General features: G+C 48.0%; 4 protein-coding genes across 4 annotated transcripts; 3 read left to right on the top strand and 1 right to left on the bottom strand.

The window, feature by feature from the left end:
* Nucleotides 1–1,004: 1,004 nt before the first annotated feature.
* Nucleotides 1,005–3,623, top strand: H6S33_003377 (uncharacterized protein; the record flags this gene model as incomplete). The annotated part of the gene is made up of 1 exon (XM_044835119.1): nucleotides 1,005–3,623. One exon carries the CDS (start codon nucleotides 1,005–1,007, stop codon nucleotides 3,621–3,623), a length of 2,619 nt encoding a protein of 872 aa, XP_044691738.1.
* Nucleotides 3,624–5,081: 1,458 nt separating this feature from the next.
* On the bottom strand, nucleotides 5,082–7,478 carry H6S33_003376 (uncharacterized protein; the record flags this gene model as incomplete). The annotated part of the gene is made up of 4 exons (XM_044835118.1): nucleotides 5,082–5,255; nucleotides 5,316–6,689; nucleotides 7,189–7,400; nucleotides 7,460–7,478. The coding sequence occupies 4 exons, from the start codon at nucleotides 7,476–7,478 to the stop codon at nucleotides 5,082–5,084; spliced, it is 1,779 nt and encodes a 592-aa protein (XP_044691737.1).
* Nucleotides 7,479–10,232: 2,754 nt separating this feature from the next.
* On the top strand, nucleotides 10,233–11,019 carry H6S33_003375 (uncharacterized protein; the record flags this gene model as incomplete). Its single annotated transcript, XM_044835117.1, has 2 exons — nucleotides 10,233–10,578; nucleotides 10,631–11,019. 2 exons carry the CDS (start codon nucleotides 10,233–10,235, stop codon nucleotides 11,017–11,019), a joined length of 735 nt encoding a protein of 244 aa, XP_044691736.1.
* A 3,933-nt stretch (nucleotides 11,020–14,952) lies between these two features.
* Nucleotides 14,953–15,455, top strand: H6S33_003374 (uncharacterized protein; the record flags this gene model as incomplete). The annotated part of the gene is made up of 3 exons (XM_044835116.1): nucleotides 14,953–15,254; nucleotides 15,317–15,335; nucleotides 15,384–15,455. 3 exons carry the CDS (start codon nucleotides 14,953–14,955, stop codon nucleotides 15,453–15,455), a joined length of 393 nt encoding a protein of 130 aa, XP_044691735.1.
* Nucleotides 15,456–16,558: the final 1,103 nt, after the last annotated feature.

The following is a 16,558-nucleotide window of genomic DNA, read 5'->3' as shown; positions in this document are numbered from 1 at the left end:
AGGGATTCCAAGTATGGCAAAAAACAGTCAAGCAACAGCCAAGCTGTGAGATCTCCAGTCCTTTTAACTTCTATTGGCCCAAAGTCCCCTGTTCGTCAAGTGGCAGTATTCGTCAAGCGACGGTGAACGACTGTAGAGTAAAGGCACAAATACAAATCTGGCGCTTTAATCCACATCGTCGATCTCATAAACCCCTAAATGACTTTCCATTACAACCACCTACCTATGAAAGGTCACCACTCAGTTGCTACATATATGGTTGACGGTGCCTCAGCTCAAAACAACCAGCAACTATATTATATGGTTTATTTGGGGTATTCCTGTTATAGAGTATTGATGAGGGTAGAACAGGCCCAGGACCTGAGAGACCAAAGGCGTCGATATGAAAGATGGGATAGATTGGTCCAGTATTAATTGCGGGTGGTGGTGATGATCGTGGTGGTCGTAGGTGATAAATACTGTGCACGTGCACACTCCACGCAGAAAAGAAATAAACTTCTCCAGGTTCTAAATCGAACGCATCACTTCGCAAACACTGCACGGTGACCCTGCCTGAGCTCCAAGGATAGTCATGGTTGTTAATTACTGGTCCAAGGGAGCGCCAGCGCAGTAGCGCCTAGTCTCAATAAATTTAGAAAGGGCAGGACAATCGGTACCACCCGGTACCACCCACAGAGGAAGAGGTTATATCAATCCCACCCTCGACCCTCAGAGCTCCAAGCTCAACTATATCCCCTTTACGGTCCCTGGGCCAGTATTTTTTGACTATCTTGGAAACTGTTCTGATCTTTGAAATCCCTTGCTAATCCCCACTGCTGTGCTGGAGTATTCACGCCATTGGATCCATCTCGTTGCGTTTTGGCTGCTAGAGACCTCGGAATCTCGGAAATAGACCTGAATTGGAGGCTTACCAACCTGTACTGTTCCCACATTCCGTGGCATCAGATTATTATCCTTATCCTCCACTAACAAATAAAAGTCAGGTTTATCATTAGCCCTCAAATATGTCGCTATATATTCTCTACTCGATAGTGTCCTCCTTCGCGGTTATCCTAGATTCGACGCTTGTCCATGCAGCCCCGGTGACAAATGCTAGAAACACCACCGAACCCGCTCATCCCTTTTTTGTTCCATCACCCCGAGGACGTGGTACTCTGGATATCTTCTTTACCTGTATCATCACTCTTATGCTCTGTGTCTGGACCGCAATCCACCCCAACATTGTAACCAACCCGACGGTAACCCGCTGTCTCAAACACAGGGCTACCTATATGGTGCTTGGACTCGTTATACCGGAGTGCGTTCTGGGAGTTGCCATCAACGAATGGAGAAAGGCGCGGAAGGTTCTCCTGGCGTGGAAATACTCTATGGCTGTAGAGCATGCAAAAGAGGCTGCAAGTCTAGCAACCAAAGCCCTCGAGCGAACAATCACCTCGGAAGGCGATGATTTTGAGGGAAGCGAAGCTCGACAGCAGCTCCAGTCGGCAGTTGATATAGCTCTAAGGGCAGCGGATGCCGATGCTGCACTGCCGGCAGTCAAGAATGTCAAGGAAGCACTCAAGGACTATGAAGCTGTGGAAAGAATCATTACCGCGGGAAAGAGATCACGGGTTCACGAGATATTTCGTCGATGGATCGAGGCAATCCGGAGATCTTTGCCGATATCACATATATTCCTCAGGGAAACCCCGTTCGGTATGGAGGGGGCATTCTTTGCTGTGATGGGAGGCTACACGTTCTGCCCACTCGATCACTATCAGAACCCAAAGTATCGGCGTACGCTTTCCGCTGATGCGATGGATGTTCTTCTCAGAATGGGAATTGTGGATGGTAAAGGTCTTGCGAGCCTCAAGAATGAGGTCAAGGACAAGGGCAAAGCTAACGTGCTAGCTAAGTTCTTGGTCTGCGCACAGGCGTTATGGATGGTGATGAATTGTTTCATGCGTAGGGCGGCAGGCCTTCCAATCACCATCATCGAGTTGAACGTTATTGTGCATGTCTTTTGTGCTGTGATTGTTTACGCCTGTTGGTGGAAGAAACCTCACGACGCTGGAAGTGCAATATCGCTCGATCAGTTCATCTCGAAGCCCACCAGTGCGGTTCTCTTTTTCATGCAGTACCCTGATTCTCTAGAACTTCACGTCTCGGAGCCACGCCCAGGTGATTTGTCATTCAACACTCGCATTCTGGGCGCCAATAGATATACTCTAGTTGAGAACTCTACGGCGCCCGTTCCACTTGACCATCCCCAGCAGAAAATTGAGGAAAATGAGGAAAACGAGGAAATTGAGAAAAATGAGAAAAACGAGAAAAAAGAACCGGACGTCACTCAGCATCCTGTGGAAGGATCTTTGCATTCTGAATCCTCACCAGGCCTGGAAGAGTCTTCCATGGTTTTGGAGCCCCATACCGACAACAATGATCCTACAGGGATCCCCGAAATCCCTCCTAATATACCCCTTGATCTTATCGGCCAGGCAAGCGAGCAGAATGTCCCACAGAGTGCTGCGCAGGGATCTGTGCATCTTGAATCCTTACCTACCGATGTAATTGGCACCACTACAGCGGGGTCAGAACAGAGAAAGCCCCCTACGACTATGCCTCCGCGTCCTCCAACTTCACGCCCCGACACTGCTGCGGACACTCAATATCGACTAGATGAGATAATGCTCTACCGGGCGGTGGACAACTGGAACGGAGACATACAGCTGCATCGAGTTGAGCTTTCCCCCAAAGAACGGAAAGACTGGGAAGCAGGCATACCTCCGCTAGACTCAACTCGCATTTTTATCGACAGTAGGCGTGGGATTACTCTAAAGGCACACTCGAGCGGGAAGTTCAACATAACGGCTCAGGAGTACCAAATATTCGTAAGCGCGGCAAAGGCGCTGCGTTCATCAGATCGTTTCAAACATAACAGCGATCTGACTGTGTCTGGAGAGACAGCTTATCCCATATTACTGAAATCTCCCGAAGAAATGACGGCAACGCAAAATTCTTTCAATCTCAAGGGCTTAGGGCTTATGTGGATACCACTATATCTTATATATGGTGGCGTTCATTCCTTACTTTGGAATACATATTTCCCCTCCCCGACAGAACGACTGCTGTGGAGAATCTCCTGCCTCCTTATCGCATTTCCTGGCCTTGGACATTTCGCAATACTAGTGGCAACGGATCAGGTCTGGAGATACTTTGATAGTGACACTTTGCCCGACGCGATTTACGACTTTGCGTCCTGGTATCTACTCGCGGGCTTTCTGGCTGGATGGGCGGGTGGGGCGATATATGGGGGTGTCGAGGGATTTCGGTATGTGACAGGATTGGTCATCCAGCAACACTACAGGATACTCATCTACGTCGCGCTGGAAACGGCGGTGGTCTTGGCTGTTATCAGTGCAGCCTGGTTCTTGATACAAGTGATTATGGATAGGGACTGGAATGCCTATTGGGGTTTCAGATGTTACCTGCGCTGGGTACTTGTTATACCCATGTGGCTACTTCTGATAGCATACTTCCTGGCTAGAATGTTTATTTTCGTTGAAACCTTTATATGCTTGAGGAGTCTGCCTACACGTGCCTACGAGACTGTTATTTGGGAGGAGATTTTACCCCATTTCTGATAGAGATCTCTGCTATATTCAAACTCTTTTCTTTTAACTTTTCCTGGAAGCTTCTGGTATATCAACAATATACCTTCTTATGTTTTTTTTTGTATTCGGCGCCAGTCATGAGATTTTTGGAGGCGGGTAATGAATTGTGTCTGTAAAGGGAATTGAATATATACGGGTTCGCCTAATTAAGTGCACTTATGTCTTCTTGGATTAAGGCATGTGCTAAAGCTCCCCCGGTAGCTCTTGTGTTATTAGTGCCACGCGCCATGCAGATATTCAGGACCACCATGGAGCTCGCCAGACAAATTCCGCAGTGTCGCTGCGGGAGCTGAGGCCGAGTGAACACCCTCCTGAGCATCATTGCTGACTAACCCTAACTAACCCCCTCACTTCCCGGAAAGAATCTGATATCAGGGTTTCACTTCGCATCGTCGTTATCAAATATACCCCGGGACCGCTCTAGCCTTCCCAACAAGAAGGACTCAAGTACACACGGGCAGGGTTGATACCTAGCACTACACACGGGAGGGTGTATAGGGCCTCACAGGCCACTGCAATCTACTGGGCCCTAAAAGGGCGGTGGAACTTCGTGTGGCGGCTGAAATAGCACGTCCTACCATGTGATGGAAATATACTAGCCTGTATTACTGTCAAGGAAAGAAACATCCGAGTGATACAGCGTGACCTACAAGCCTACAGGAACGTGGCTATTTACCGATATGGGCTATCTAAACAGACAATCTTCGAAGCATCCTCGGCATAGATCCTCTCGCAAATCGTGTTGTACAAGACGAAAAAAAAAAAAAACTGATGGAGTTGGAGATCATATCATAGGTTCTCACTCGTCTAGTCGAGTGATAATTCGTGTCTCGCTGGTGAGGTGCGACGTTACCTACCATGGGCTAGGGCGTGAAGCACCCCCGGGGTCACGGCTGCGAGAGTATCAACGAGATATCTGTCCGGAAAGGAGGTCTCGCGCCGTATAGTACGAAGTGTAAGCAGACACCTCCCTCCCCTTTATGATTCAAGACTTTTCATGTCTACCCCATGGCAATGATTTGGAATAGTGGTTATCGCTGTGACTGTGACTAGTGCATCGTCAAACTGCGCGAGAATCCATAGCTAGGCCTTGGAGAGAAGATAATAAAATAAGATAAGACGAGATCTGGGTAATAGTTCTCTAGCGGGAGTGGTGGGTTGGAGTGAGCTTAGACGGGTGGTAGCTTTTAAATCGCGTGCTGAAGTATGGAGTCAGGGGCGATTTCAGATACAGTGGGTGTTTGAGCGGGCATTTTAATAGTCGCAAATATATATATTCAGGGCATAAATTTCGGATGCGTAGATGCCAATATTTTCAATTTGTAGGAATTGGGAAAACAGTATATCCAGCGATGCTACAGTATAGAAACCTCCGAGATCCAATACGACAAGAGAAAGCCGCCAAACCATCCCGCAATCCTACGGCGCCTACCGGTCCGGAGGCGGCGAATCCCCCGCCCAATCCAACTTCGGCCTACAATCCTTAACCTTCCCAGAAAGTAGTTCCTGCAGTCTCTCCTCATCGCTCCTGACCCTCTCATCCGCAGTACTGACCGCAGGACAGCGCTCGCTGACCGCGCTTACTGACTGCGCAATTGTTTTCTACAAGCCCTCAGTTAGATAGGGACGATAGGAATAGAGTGGGTATTCACGGGTCCATACCTTCATCATCGCAAACTTAACCAGCAGTCTCTTCAAGCCCTTAAACTCCAAGCAATCCACAGGTACCTCCTCTATGCGCTCCCGCACCAGGACAGAAACATGTCCCTTACAGTACAGCCTGAGGAACTGGACTTGCAACCCCGCACACATGATCCCCACCACCTGTAGCTTCCCAGTAACTGCCGGGTCGAAGTTCACGCGCTGATGCAGCGCGAAAAGCATATCCCGCAATGTCTTGATCAGCTTGTTGGTGTCCATTAGCAGCTTGGTAGACTTTGTGCCCACGCTGCCGAAGGACGAGGCGACCTCCATAGCGCCGAATTCCTCGCTGTGGTCCTTGATGGAGCGGATGATGCCGTCCATCTTCGGGCCACTGAGCTGTCGCTGTGTCGGCAGTGTGCGGTGGCGGTTTTTCCGCCGGGCGGTGGAGCGGCAGGAACTTTCCTTATGGATCATTTGGACTCCGGCTAGCCCTAGAAGTGGATGGTCGATTATATGTGTCCATAGACAGCTCGAGAGGGTGTCTTCGAGTTGAGGTGCCCGAAGGGGCTGGTCAGGATCTTCCCAAAGGCCAAGGATATGCTGCACCGCCAAATCTGCGGACCATAGGTCGTAATGCTTCTCGCGGTTGTAGACTTCGCCATCTTCTTTATACCGCGTGGTGTCGACCCGATGTCTGAATTCCGAAACTGTCTTTGCCCCATCGAACCGGTCAAAACTCTTGAATAATGGCATCAACCCTTCGCTCGAGAGTGGTGGAGTAGTGGCCTTGATCTCCAACCACTCCTCGTCCGAAAACCAGCGTTTACAAACGTTGTCGTCGTCGTCGTCGTCACCCAAATCGAGAATAAAAGACAATGCCAGGTTCGCGTGAAAACCAGCACCGTCAGCTGCATGGAATTTAGAGAAGAGGACGGTTTCGACATCCCGGCCAGTTGACAGCCTCCACCGGTGGCCTTCGGTCTTGCGATAGGCTTTTTGGAACGCTACAATATGTGGGGGTGAATCCTTATCGCTGATATCGTCCTCCTCATCTGTATAACCCTCATCCTCCTCATCCTCATCCTCCTCCCCGGCTACAGTATCTGACAGTTCCCACTCGTCTATCGCTGCCTCTTCCTCACCATCCTCTTTATTAGATGGCACCGGCGAAGACAGATTGCGATCGGCATCTTTGTTATTGATAGTGACAGGTGCAGCGGTACCTGCAGTATGGAAAACCGGTGCGCTGCCACCATTCTGGAACAGAGGCGCACTGCCGCCATTCTGGAAAACAGGCGCATAATTGATCGTCGCAGGGGTTGGCGATGGCCGCTCTGTCGACTTCTTGAGGGAGGTCCATATTTTGGCGTATTTTCGGTCCGATGAGTCTCTCTACATAAATTTAGCAGGCAGCACGTCCACACCCATTGAGGCCCGGTATGCACCAGACCTGCAATGGGTAGGAAAGAGAGGCGGAGCATTGAACATTATGGGGGCGGAGAGGAGGGGGGAGGGGAGAGTGCGAGGGTATAGAGCGAATCAACCCCACCGCATCAAGACAAGCTAGCAGGTCATCTTGGGCAGTGGGCACCGACGCTGGACAAGGGCTGGACAAGCTAACAGGTTATCCGGGCCAGTCCAGCAACATGGTGTCAGTCACGGGAGCTAACAGGTCCCGCTTCTGGATTCTGGGCAGACGTTGTGTAGTGAAGGGAGGGGAGGGAAGAACAGGGAGGGGTCCGTCAAGACAAGCTAACAGGTCATCTCGACGATCGGCACCGATGCTGGACGAAGAGCCGGACAAGCTATCAGGTTGTCCGGGCTTGTCCAGCAACGTGGTGTCACAGGAGGCTAGAGAGCAAAGGAAGGATTAACGAATGTATATATATACCTCTCTATACCGACTGAGCAACGTCTCCGCCCTCTCACGCCCCTCGTCGGTATGGCAGCGACCGTTGCAGGCCGCAATACTCTCCAACGATTTAATCCAAGAATCGGCAATCTTGCGACGCGTCGCGTCCCGGGGGTGTCGGTACTTCAAGAAGTCGATGAGATTCCATCTGTTTGGAGGGGAGTTGAAGTATTTCGAGTTCTTCTTGTGGGCTGCCCTGCCGTTAGCGGAAGCGAGAGGAGAAGAGGGCGAGGGATGGGGGGGAACAAACAGGTTTGCCTGGCTGACATTATGGACCTGATTGGCGATGGGAGATGCCTGGCTTGGCTAAGCTTGGCACGATGATGGCTCTAAGCGAGGGGGAGGAGAAGAGAGGAAGGAAGGAAAAAGAGAAGAGAGGAAGGAAGGAAAAAGAGAGGAGAGGAAAGGCGCAAGAGAGAGAGCGACTTAGTCATAGCCCTAGATGGACCGAGTTGTGCCATCGGTGACAGGCGGGGGGGGGGGGAAGATGGACATGTCGTGGTCTTGAGGAAGGTTGAAGGGGAAAGGGAGGCGGGGATGGAAACAAACGGGTGGCTGGGTGGCTAGAAATGCGCCAAGAGATGATCTGATAAGATTAACCAGGTGATACGCCAAGGAATGACGGGAAAGCTAGACCCAAACAGCTCAGGCGTGTGTGTGTTCCCTGCGGCGATCCGCTAAACGAGGAATCGCTGCCAAGCCCGACAGGTCGATTCGCTTAATCTTTCTACTCTATCTCGACGCCCCTCCCCGATATTCTCTTCAAACGAGCCTTGCGCAAGAACAAATAATTCGACGATGGGCTACTCGACCCAATTCACTAGGTCACGAGTTTTTCCCCATTTTTGGACCTAGGCGTTAGCGCAGGGCTACCCGCCGGTAGCTACAAACCCCGAGTCCGACTATGTACCTAGCTAGCTCTAGCTAAGGTCAGATGGAAAGGGAGGAGAATACCTCCCCGCGACAGTGCTCGTCTCAGCCCAACCTTCGTCCCATCGATTGATACCGGTTATTATTAACCTAACTGGTCTCATGGGGAGCCGGACTCTAACCCCCCCAGCTTCTGAACCGGCAATTCACTACAGCCCGACCAGGAAGGAGTATTAGTCGCGACCAATCAATTAGGATACTCAATAGATAGCAGCCTAGGAAATCGGGCCAGCCCTCCCTCGGATCATGAGACTGATAGGATTTCAAGATTAAAGCAATGGGTCGAGTCAAGACAAACCTCTGCATAGCTAGGCCTCTCTTTCTGTCGAGCGATATCCTCCTCTCAAGCAAGCCGCTAATGCATTTCTACGAAATACCATGCCTGCTTAGATTGCGCTGTGCCCTTGAGGTGCATGTACCGCTTACAGTGCACGTGGTGATGCGCAAACATACTGCATCACTCGGTGCTAGGAAGAAGAACGTGGGCAACTTGATTTTCTAGCCAACTCCTCAAAACCTCCGCGTTTGTCATCTGCATAAGAGAGTCAGTATAAGCTTATATTAGCCCGGCTAACTTGAAACTGAAGATAAACCTGCCAAAGCGGTAGAATACCTATCTCACTGAGCTAAAGTTCTGCAGCAAATCTAATCTATCGGCTGCCGGCATGTCTCGTCATTGAAGGTGAGTGAAAAATACTTTGGGTCAAGAAACGAGGCATGTATGCAATACATAATTAAACGGGCATAATAAAGGAACACGGGGTACCTGAGGGGCATCCCTATGGTTTTTCGAGATAGACGATTGATATGAACGGTATGCGGGGTAAAGACAGGTGCTGTGGGAAATATTTCCACAGAGCGCGAACCAACCATAAACGCCGGTACAGAACAATAAGAAATGCAAAGTATTGCGAATATAGTTGCACTAACGCTCTCTCGTGATCAGCCATGTCGGGGAACGGGTGGAAACATACTGGTAGAATGACATGTAACTAACAATCAGCCAACTACATGTCACTCGAGCGTGCCCAATCCAATCCCCTGACGCCCCCAGAAGCTTTCAAAGAAGTGCAGCCAATGATAGGAAGACTAGACGGGCAGACATTCTTGCACATGCCCAGCGACACACAAGAACCGCCTGGATATGCGTGAGTGTCTACTTCTACCCGACCCCCCCCCCCCCCCCCCCCAAAGGGAATACCGATTAAAGAGCCGGGGGTTGTACGCTGTGCACTGTGTTAATACTGAGAACCCGATTATGAACCTTGATATCCTACATTGGGCGACTACTCACAGGTAGGTGCATGTTAGTAGGTATGTAGCTACGTGGAGGTTAAATGTACGTACCTACATAAATCGAATTATACTTGCGGGTCTTCGCTAAGAATACCTGTACTTCACTGATGCTATGTTGGACCCTCGTAGAGGATTTCATAGGAAGAGGGCGTACTGATGGCTGCACTGTTTCTTCTTCTTTCTTACAATTAATAGCATTTTCACACACAAATCTTGCGGAATTTTATTCTTGCGGAATTTTATCCTTGCGGAATTTTATTCTCGCCGCAATTCAATCATCCACAACCACTCCCGATGAACCATAGTCATTGCCTAAGCAAAGACTTTTGCCTCAAGTGCGCTCCTGTATCAGCAGCGACACCCGGGAAAAAGTCCCTCCTCACTGGCGGTACTGGTTAACGGCATCCGTTGTGATTTGAAATCTTGTCCTGAGGGGGAAGGACTGGAAAGTAGCAGAGCCACCAGCAAAAGTTACAAACGAAACGCGAAACGAAACAAAGCGCTGGGCTTTTGGGACTATATAGAACGTCAGTGAGAGTTCAACTATATGTCAAGAGAATTGAGGATCAACGATACTAACTACTTTGGTGGTAAGGGTGAAGTTAAAACCACAGCGTTACTTGAACTGATTGGGAAGTTGCCACCAATCATCACACCTAGCTTTCGCGCCACATCCTATTTAAACGACCATACATGCCTCACACCCTAACTCGAACATCCTCTTCCTCACACGTCGCGCGACCGTCCATTCGCACAACAACAACAGACCCCCGCACACGTTTAGATATTTCTTCATCATGTCAGCCCTGCTAACAGTTAATCAAGGCTACACACTACTCGAAAGAGCTAACTTAGGTATCCAACGCTGGCCTAAGAAGAGTGGTTCCTATATGATCACACTGGCACAAGTCTCCCCCTCACAAATCTACAGCAAGACCGTCGAGCTCGACTCTTTATGCAAGAGGCACGGTCTTAGTTTCGAGTATTTCAGCAAAGATAGACTTCTTGTGTTTCGCAAGATGCCAAGCCCAGTGCATGAATGCGTTCAGGCTTGGTTGGAGTGTGAGATTAGGCGTATGAAGGATTTGGGCTTCGTCAAGGACAGACATTGGTATCGTCGGATTACCCGTAACTATTCTATGGGTAATATTCTCACCGTCATAGTCTTCTCCATATATACCAATAACAAAGGCAGAATTTGTCGATTTCCAAGGTGTCCACGAGGGATCTCGCAAGGCCCCTGATGCGTCCATTCAAACTCTTGGTGTCACCTTGCCAAACTTCGTCGTGGAGGTGGCATTCTCAGAGACTGCTGAGCACGCCAGGAGAAAGGCTGATTTCTGGCTGGAATCTTCGAGCATATGCCAAGTTGTCGTGTTGATGATTATCAATGAGACGGCACCTCTGATTCGTGGGACAAACGGTGTTGAAAACATTGTTCCGCGGGGTAATTTAGAGGATCCAGAGGACGATTATTGGGTCGGTGATCTTGGCATCTCAATAGAAGTCATCCAGAGAGATGAGAATGGCTATGGGACATATACCGACCAAAATATCGTGTATAATCCCTTTATATTGCACTAGCGTGTTGGTGTGAAGGCTTAGAGTTTGATGAGAGTAATGGGTCACATGATCTATATCAAAATCGGCATCGCTACATGTAGAAATGGTAACATGTTTAGCTGACATCTTCAAGCCTCTAGAAGACATGACGCAGCGAGATTCCGCGAGAGTAAAGGCCTTTCGCGAGGACGATAGTGATGATTCCTCTTACAGTAATGATAGCCAATGCGATGGTCCCGGGCCTAAAATCGTAATCCACAGGTGCGATATATACGGGAGTAAGCCCCCACCCTCTGTTGGAGAAAATACGACTTTTCAAATGAGTACGGATATCCTTCGGGCGTATGTTGCGCGGTACAGGAGAGCACTTGGACGTAATCGTCGAATTCTTGCACGCAATCATGCTCGCGCCTCTCTAGGGCACGATTCGCCTTCTGTTTACGGTAGATAGCTAGACTGCTTTTATATTATCTCCATTCTTGTACATCAGACATTGCTATAATATCCGGGTTATATGCAATGAGTTAAGTATTTAATCAATATCTCCATTGTTAATTGGTTTATCTTGTGCTCTTGTGCATTTGTTATTCGCTTATCTAGTGCATGCATTAACCGGATTGATTTGGCCACTGAGGGGAACTGTCAATTTTGCCTCCCGCAACTGTCAAGTTTGAAGCCTCAATAGTCGAAATTGACGGTTGGCAAATACTCTCTATTGCAGTCGTAGCATATCACCCGATCTTGGCACTAAGAATGTCCTTGGTGAGGAGTATTCTAGCTACCTCGATTTTATTTCTTAGCACCTAATACTTGTAAGCCTCACCAGCGCTCTGCTGTACGTCAAGAGCGTTCTCGTTCTACTTATGATGTATATAGATCCATCTCCCTAACCTGCGATGAAAGATGATAAGGATCGGTCCTAGTTGATCGGTTTGATATTCTAGAACTCAAGTGATCATTGTTGAAAGAATAGAGCTTTTGATGAATGATGGTAGTTGACTTTCTCTCTATGTGACGAGAAGAGACAACGAGAGCAGAAGGAAAAGAGACAACGAGAGTAGAAGGAAAGATATAGTGCGAGCCCTCCATCCCCATGCATTCCACCTCGCATGCGCAGGGAAGTACTGCCACTACAACGCATGAGGCTATAATCTCAACAACTATGACCAGGGACTGTTCATCCATCAGATATTCCTACTTGACGCACGTAAATAAATGGAATTGCCAAGAAGGTACGATCATGCCTGATCCCTCGGGTTCAATAGTCTTATATATATATATCATGACGTGGCGAAATTAAGAGAGGTGCATTAGAGACGAGCACCATATGCACAAGGGCACTAGAGTTTGCAATATTTTGGCCTCTACATTAGTGCTGCATCCCCTGCTTTGCGAGGGCTCGCTCATTCTATAGCTATCACACGAACAAGATTTCCAGAATAATCTTTGACATAGTTTGGCGCAGGTGGCAAGTGGGGATTTACTAGAAAAGTTATAAAAAGGTCTATAGGTAACATTCCGGACCCACCCCCTAGTGGCACCATGGCAAGAGCGCTAATAATACGAGCCACGGGACAGCTTGGAGATTTCGACTTTGATATATACAGTGGTTCTCTGACTCACCCTACATCTTTGGGCGAGGTACTAATCTGTATTGTCGGCTAATGGATATATAACTATTTTTACTTACTATATGACATCGATTCTTGGGTACCGGGTATGAGGCATATAATATCACTCGGCGGTAAGTTAAGAACGCGGGAACTAAATTCAGGGTCTCATTAATTGATATGTATGTATATGTGGTGGTAAACGGATCCCTGAGAATTAAGGTGCATGACCGATTTATGAGAAGGCTCAATCTTATTACTCTGATATCTCCACGAATAACATATTCCTGATAGTATAGCTATAGCCGATACCTATGAGGGGCATGTACACTGGGAGCATATATAAACTTCCCTTTCTCACATACGTTGGGGATTGTTATATATGTAGCATATATGCAGCTATAAGCTTAATAATTAAGTGTGGTCCACGAGGCTGCTCGAGGCAAGCAGAGACAAGTGCTCGAGGCGCCTCTGCCTCGTGTGGTCCATGATGTCTTTTTTTGCTCGTGCAAAATGGGCGATGCCTCGAGGTGCTCGAGCTAGCTCGAGGCAGATAGTTGCTATATTTAGATCTGTCGAAGTCGTATTTTTTTGTGATAGTACAGGAACATAAATGTAGGGAATACTATACTTCCAATATTCCTAACTTCCTATCGGTAACATCAATTGCAATCCGACTGAATATACGCCAATAACACTATGATTACCTAAACCTCGAGCGGCTCGAGGCGAGCAAGAGAGTTTGCCTCGAGGCGCATGCCCGCCTCGTCGACCCCATGCCTTGAGCTCCCTCGAGGCAAAGGCCTCGCGGCAAGTCCCCAAACGTCGATGCATCGATCGTGGACCACACTAAAGCTTATATATGAATGAACGTCATAGTGTACTTGTGGTGAAATTAAGTATAATTAATTGTCTCTCGCGATAGTAACCATCGACCTCACCATTTCCTTAGGTCTACCAACCACCACAATAACCATGATAATTAAACCAGGAGATAATTACTTTTGAGCATAAAAATGACTATGACTTTAATACACTCAGTTTTAGCTATTAATTGTAGTTTTATAAAGTCTCAAGTTTGGTAAGGTTGAATAGTTGCCAGCGCAATATTAATTAAGACAATACTTAATTTCACTACAAGTAGTGTGTAGGTAGAAGTAAATGAATCCACGGACGTAAATGACATATATGTACCTAAGGATGTGCCCTGACAGGTGATGGCACCGGCAGCGCCACACAACCCTTAACCACTTGTAACCACACGGATATATTAGCCACCCATCAGGTCACACTGCTGTGATTGTGGCAGTACATATATATACAGCTGTTCACGTGAGTGGGAACACGTCTCTCACTTACATAAACATCGCTTGATCCTCTTCATACATATATACTAGGGGTGTGCCACCTCGCGACCGCGAGTTGTTGGATTATGAGTATTAATGGGTATTAAATATTGATATTGATTGAGGGGACTCCTTCCATGGATCCAGTGCACCCCCCCCCTTTCCAGTGTACCTTCCCCCCCCCCCCCCCCCCCCAATTCCCGCCCCTCCAACTTCCACCATCTCCACCGCCTTCCCGCTGCCCTCAGTCCCCCCCGATCCAGCTTCCTCCACCCGCCTCCACCACCCTCTCCGCCTTCTGAGTCCCCCTCCGCCTTACACCCTCCACTCCACCTCTTCCAACTCTTCCACCTCCTCCAACCCTTCCACCTCCACCGCCTTCCACCTCCTCCACTTCGTCACCTCATCCACATCGTCCACCTCGTATATCTCGTCCTCCCACTACTCCCAGTCATATTATACATATTATTAAATTGATCGTATTATAATTATACAGACCCCTTTTTAAATGAATATTAGGGCGTGAACCGTAGAGCTTCCGTTGCTCAGCAATGTAATAGGTTTTGGTGGGGTGGACCGGTTGCCATGCAGTGACCTCGGACAACATTATTCTAGTTAGTACATAGTAGAAGATGGTGGGGTGGACCGGTTGCCATGCAGGAGTCAGTCAGGGCTAGGGGTTCTCGCTATCGACCAATCAGACTGCAAGAACCTCGGAAAATCATTATTCTAGTACATAGTAGATAAAAATCCCACCACCGACCCCGAGGCTCTATCGAAGCCTCAATCGGTACTACCTGAGAATAAGGTGGCACATCACCGCGCTTTCTTACCTTCTATCATCATTCAAATGCGCACTACACTACTACAGCCAACAATCGACTTCAACCTTTATCTGCTCTTCTCTATCTTCAATCAATAGTAACTTTATAGCTTAGAAGTACAGGCCTCATAAGCCTTCCCCAGTATCTACAATGATTAGTAAAGAAACCTAACTCATGCCCTTTTCTCAGATGGGTTTTCGACCACTCCACGACGGCGTTTACTTGATTTCAAACGACAAGCATCGTGATCATACCCTGGCCTCGATTGACAATAGTATCAAGGCTATGGAGTCGGGGTATTCCCTCTGGAGAGTTACATTTCACCCATCGGATAGCGCCTACGAGATTACGCACATGAACTCGGGACTCGTTATAGACCTTTATGGAGGCGATGCCTCCCCGGGGACTAACATCATTACTTTTGCAGCCCATGACGGGCCGAACCAGAGATGGAGGATTCAACAACTAGACCAAGGGTATGTCACTTTAAGATCCTTTATATCGTCTGTTTACTCACTAAGCTTTCTTCAACGGTTAGACCCCTTGTAGTGTGTAGTGTGATGCAGCCTCATCTCTACATGACTGCTACCACTGACACCAAGCAGTATATCATCAACGTCATCGGCGACGAGAAGAGCACTTCCCCGAGGGCTAGATGGTACTTTAAGAAGACCTAATCATGAGGCGATTGGTGGAGTGGTTAGCCCCCGAGGATTTCAGCTACTTTTCCCCTAATACTTGAATCTTTCGTTCAAGTTCCCACCAACGGCTATTGATCATGTTTGTTTTTCGTTCTTTAGAGGGGTTATCTATTCTTGCTGCCCAATGGAGCATGTTTGTTTCTTCTTATGTGGGGGAGTCATCTCTTCCAGCTGCCTGATGGAGCTTTTTATTTAGTAAGAAATAGGAGACCTTAAGCTTAGCAAATGAAATTACTTGGGGAGAAAACACTGATGTTCCTTTACCTTGACCCGTGCGCGTGGCCTACTCATCATGCAACCAACCAATCTTTTAATTTTCGATTCGAGGACGCCGAGTAATAATTAACATCGCAGGCAAAATACCATCCTAAGACTCCAGAATAATCTTATCCTTTCACTGGTACCCTCTCTTGTATAGGCGTTCAGAATTTTCTGATGTTCCAGGCGCATAGATATCGATAGTGTGACGGATTAGGACGATACATACAGGAAATACTAGCTGCATGTAAGTACAGTAGCAGAAATCGGGGTGTTTTCGGTACCGTAGTGCTACGGCAGTAGTGCGGTATTTGTTAGAATACCGCATTGCTTGGCCAATACGGAGATAATTCGGCATTCATTGGGATCAGAGTATTAGGAAGACTGCCGTAGCACTGCTGCAGGACTACCATTGCCTGTCACTGTCTAGGTTACTCCTGCTAACTGACAGTTGTCCGCCTGTCCGCCCCCCCCCCCCCCCTAGTACTATGTCCGCTTCTACCACCTAGCGGTTCAACACCATAGTATAGCTATATAGGTGTTCTACCATCACCACCACACATGTCACGTAGCCATCGCCATCATGATTGCTATCACCAACTCTGAGGAAAATTATGGCTTGAACCACTGGCAGAACTGTACATGTGATAGATCGAAATCTCAGGGGGAAAGGAAAAATTATTTTTAAAAAGTATTCCCCAAGTCTTCCTAACCCTCTGATGCTAGATAAATATCCACAGAGATGGTGATGGATTTAATTGTTGTGACTGAGGTTCATGTGATGTGTGGTTGAGAATCTTGTGATGCTTCATCGTGAGAAT

Source organism: Morchella sextelata, assembly GCF_020137385.1.
Source record: "Morchella sextelata strain SCLS chromosome Unknown scls_15, whole genome shotgun sequence".
NCBI classification, from domain to species: Eukaryota; Fungi; Ascomycota; class Pezizomycetes; order Pezizales; family Morchellaceae; genus Morchella; species Morchella sextelata.
The sequence above is the reverse complement of the archived record's forward strand: the minus strand, read 5'-3'. Positions and strand labels throughout refer to the sequence as shown.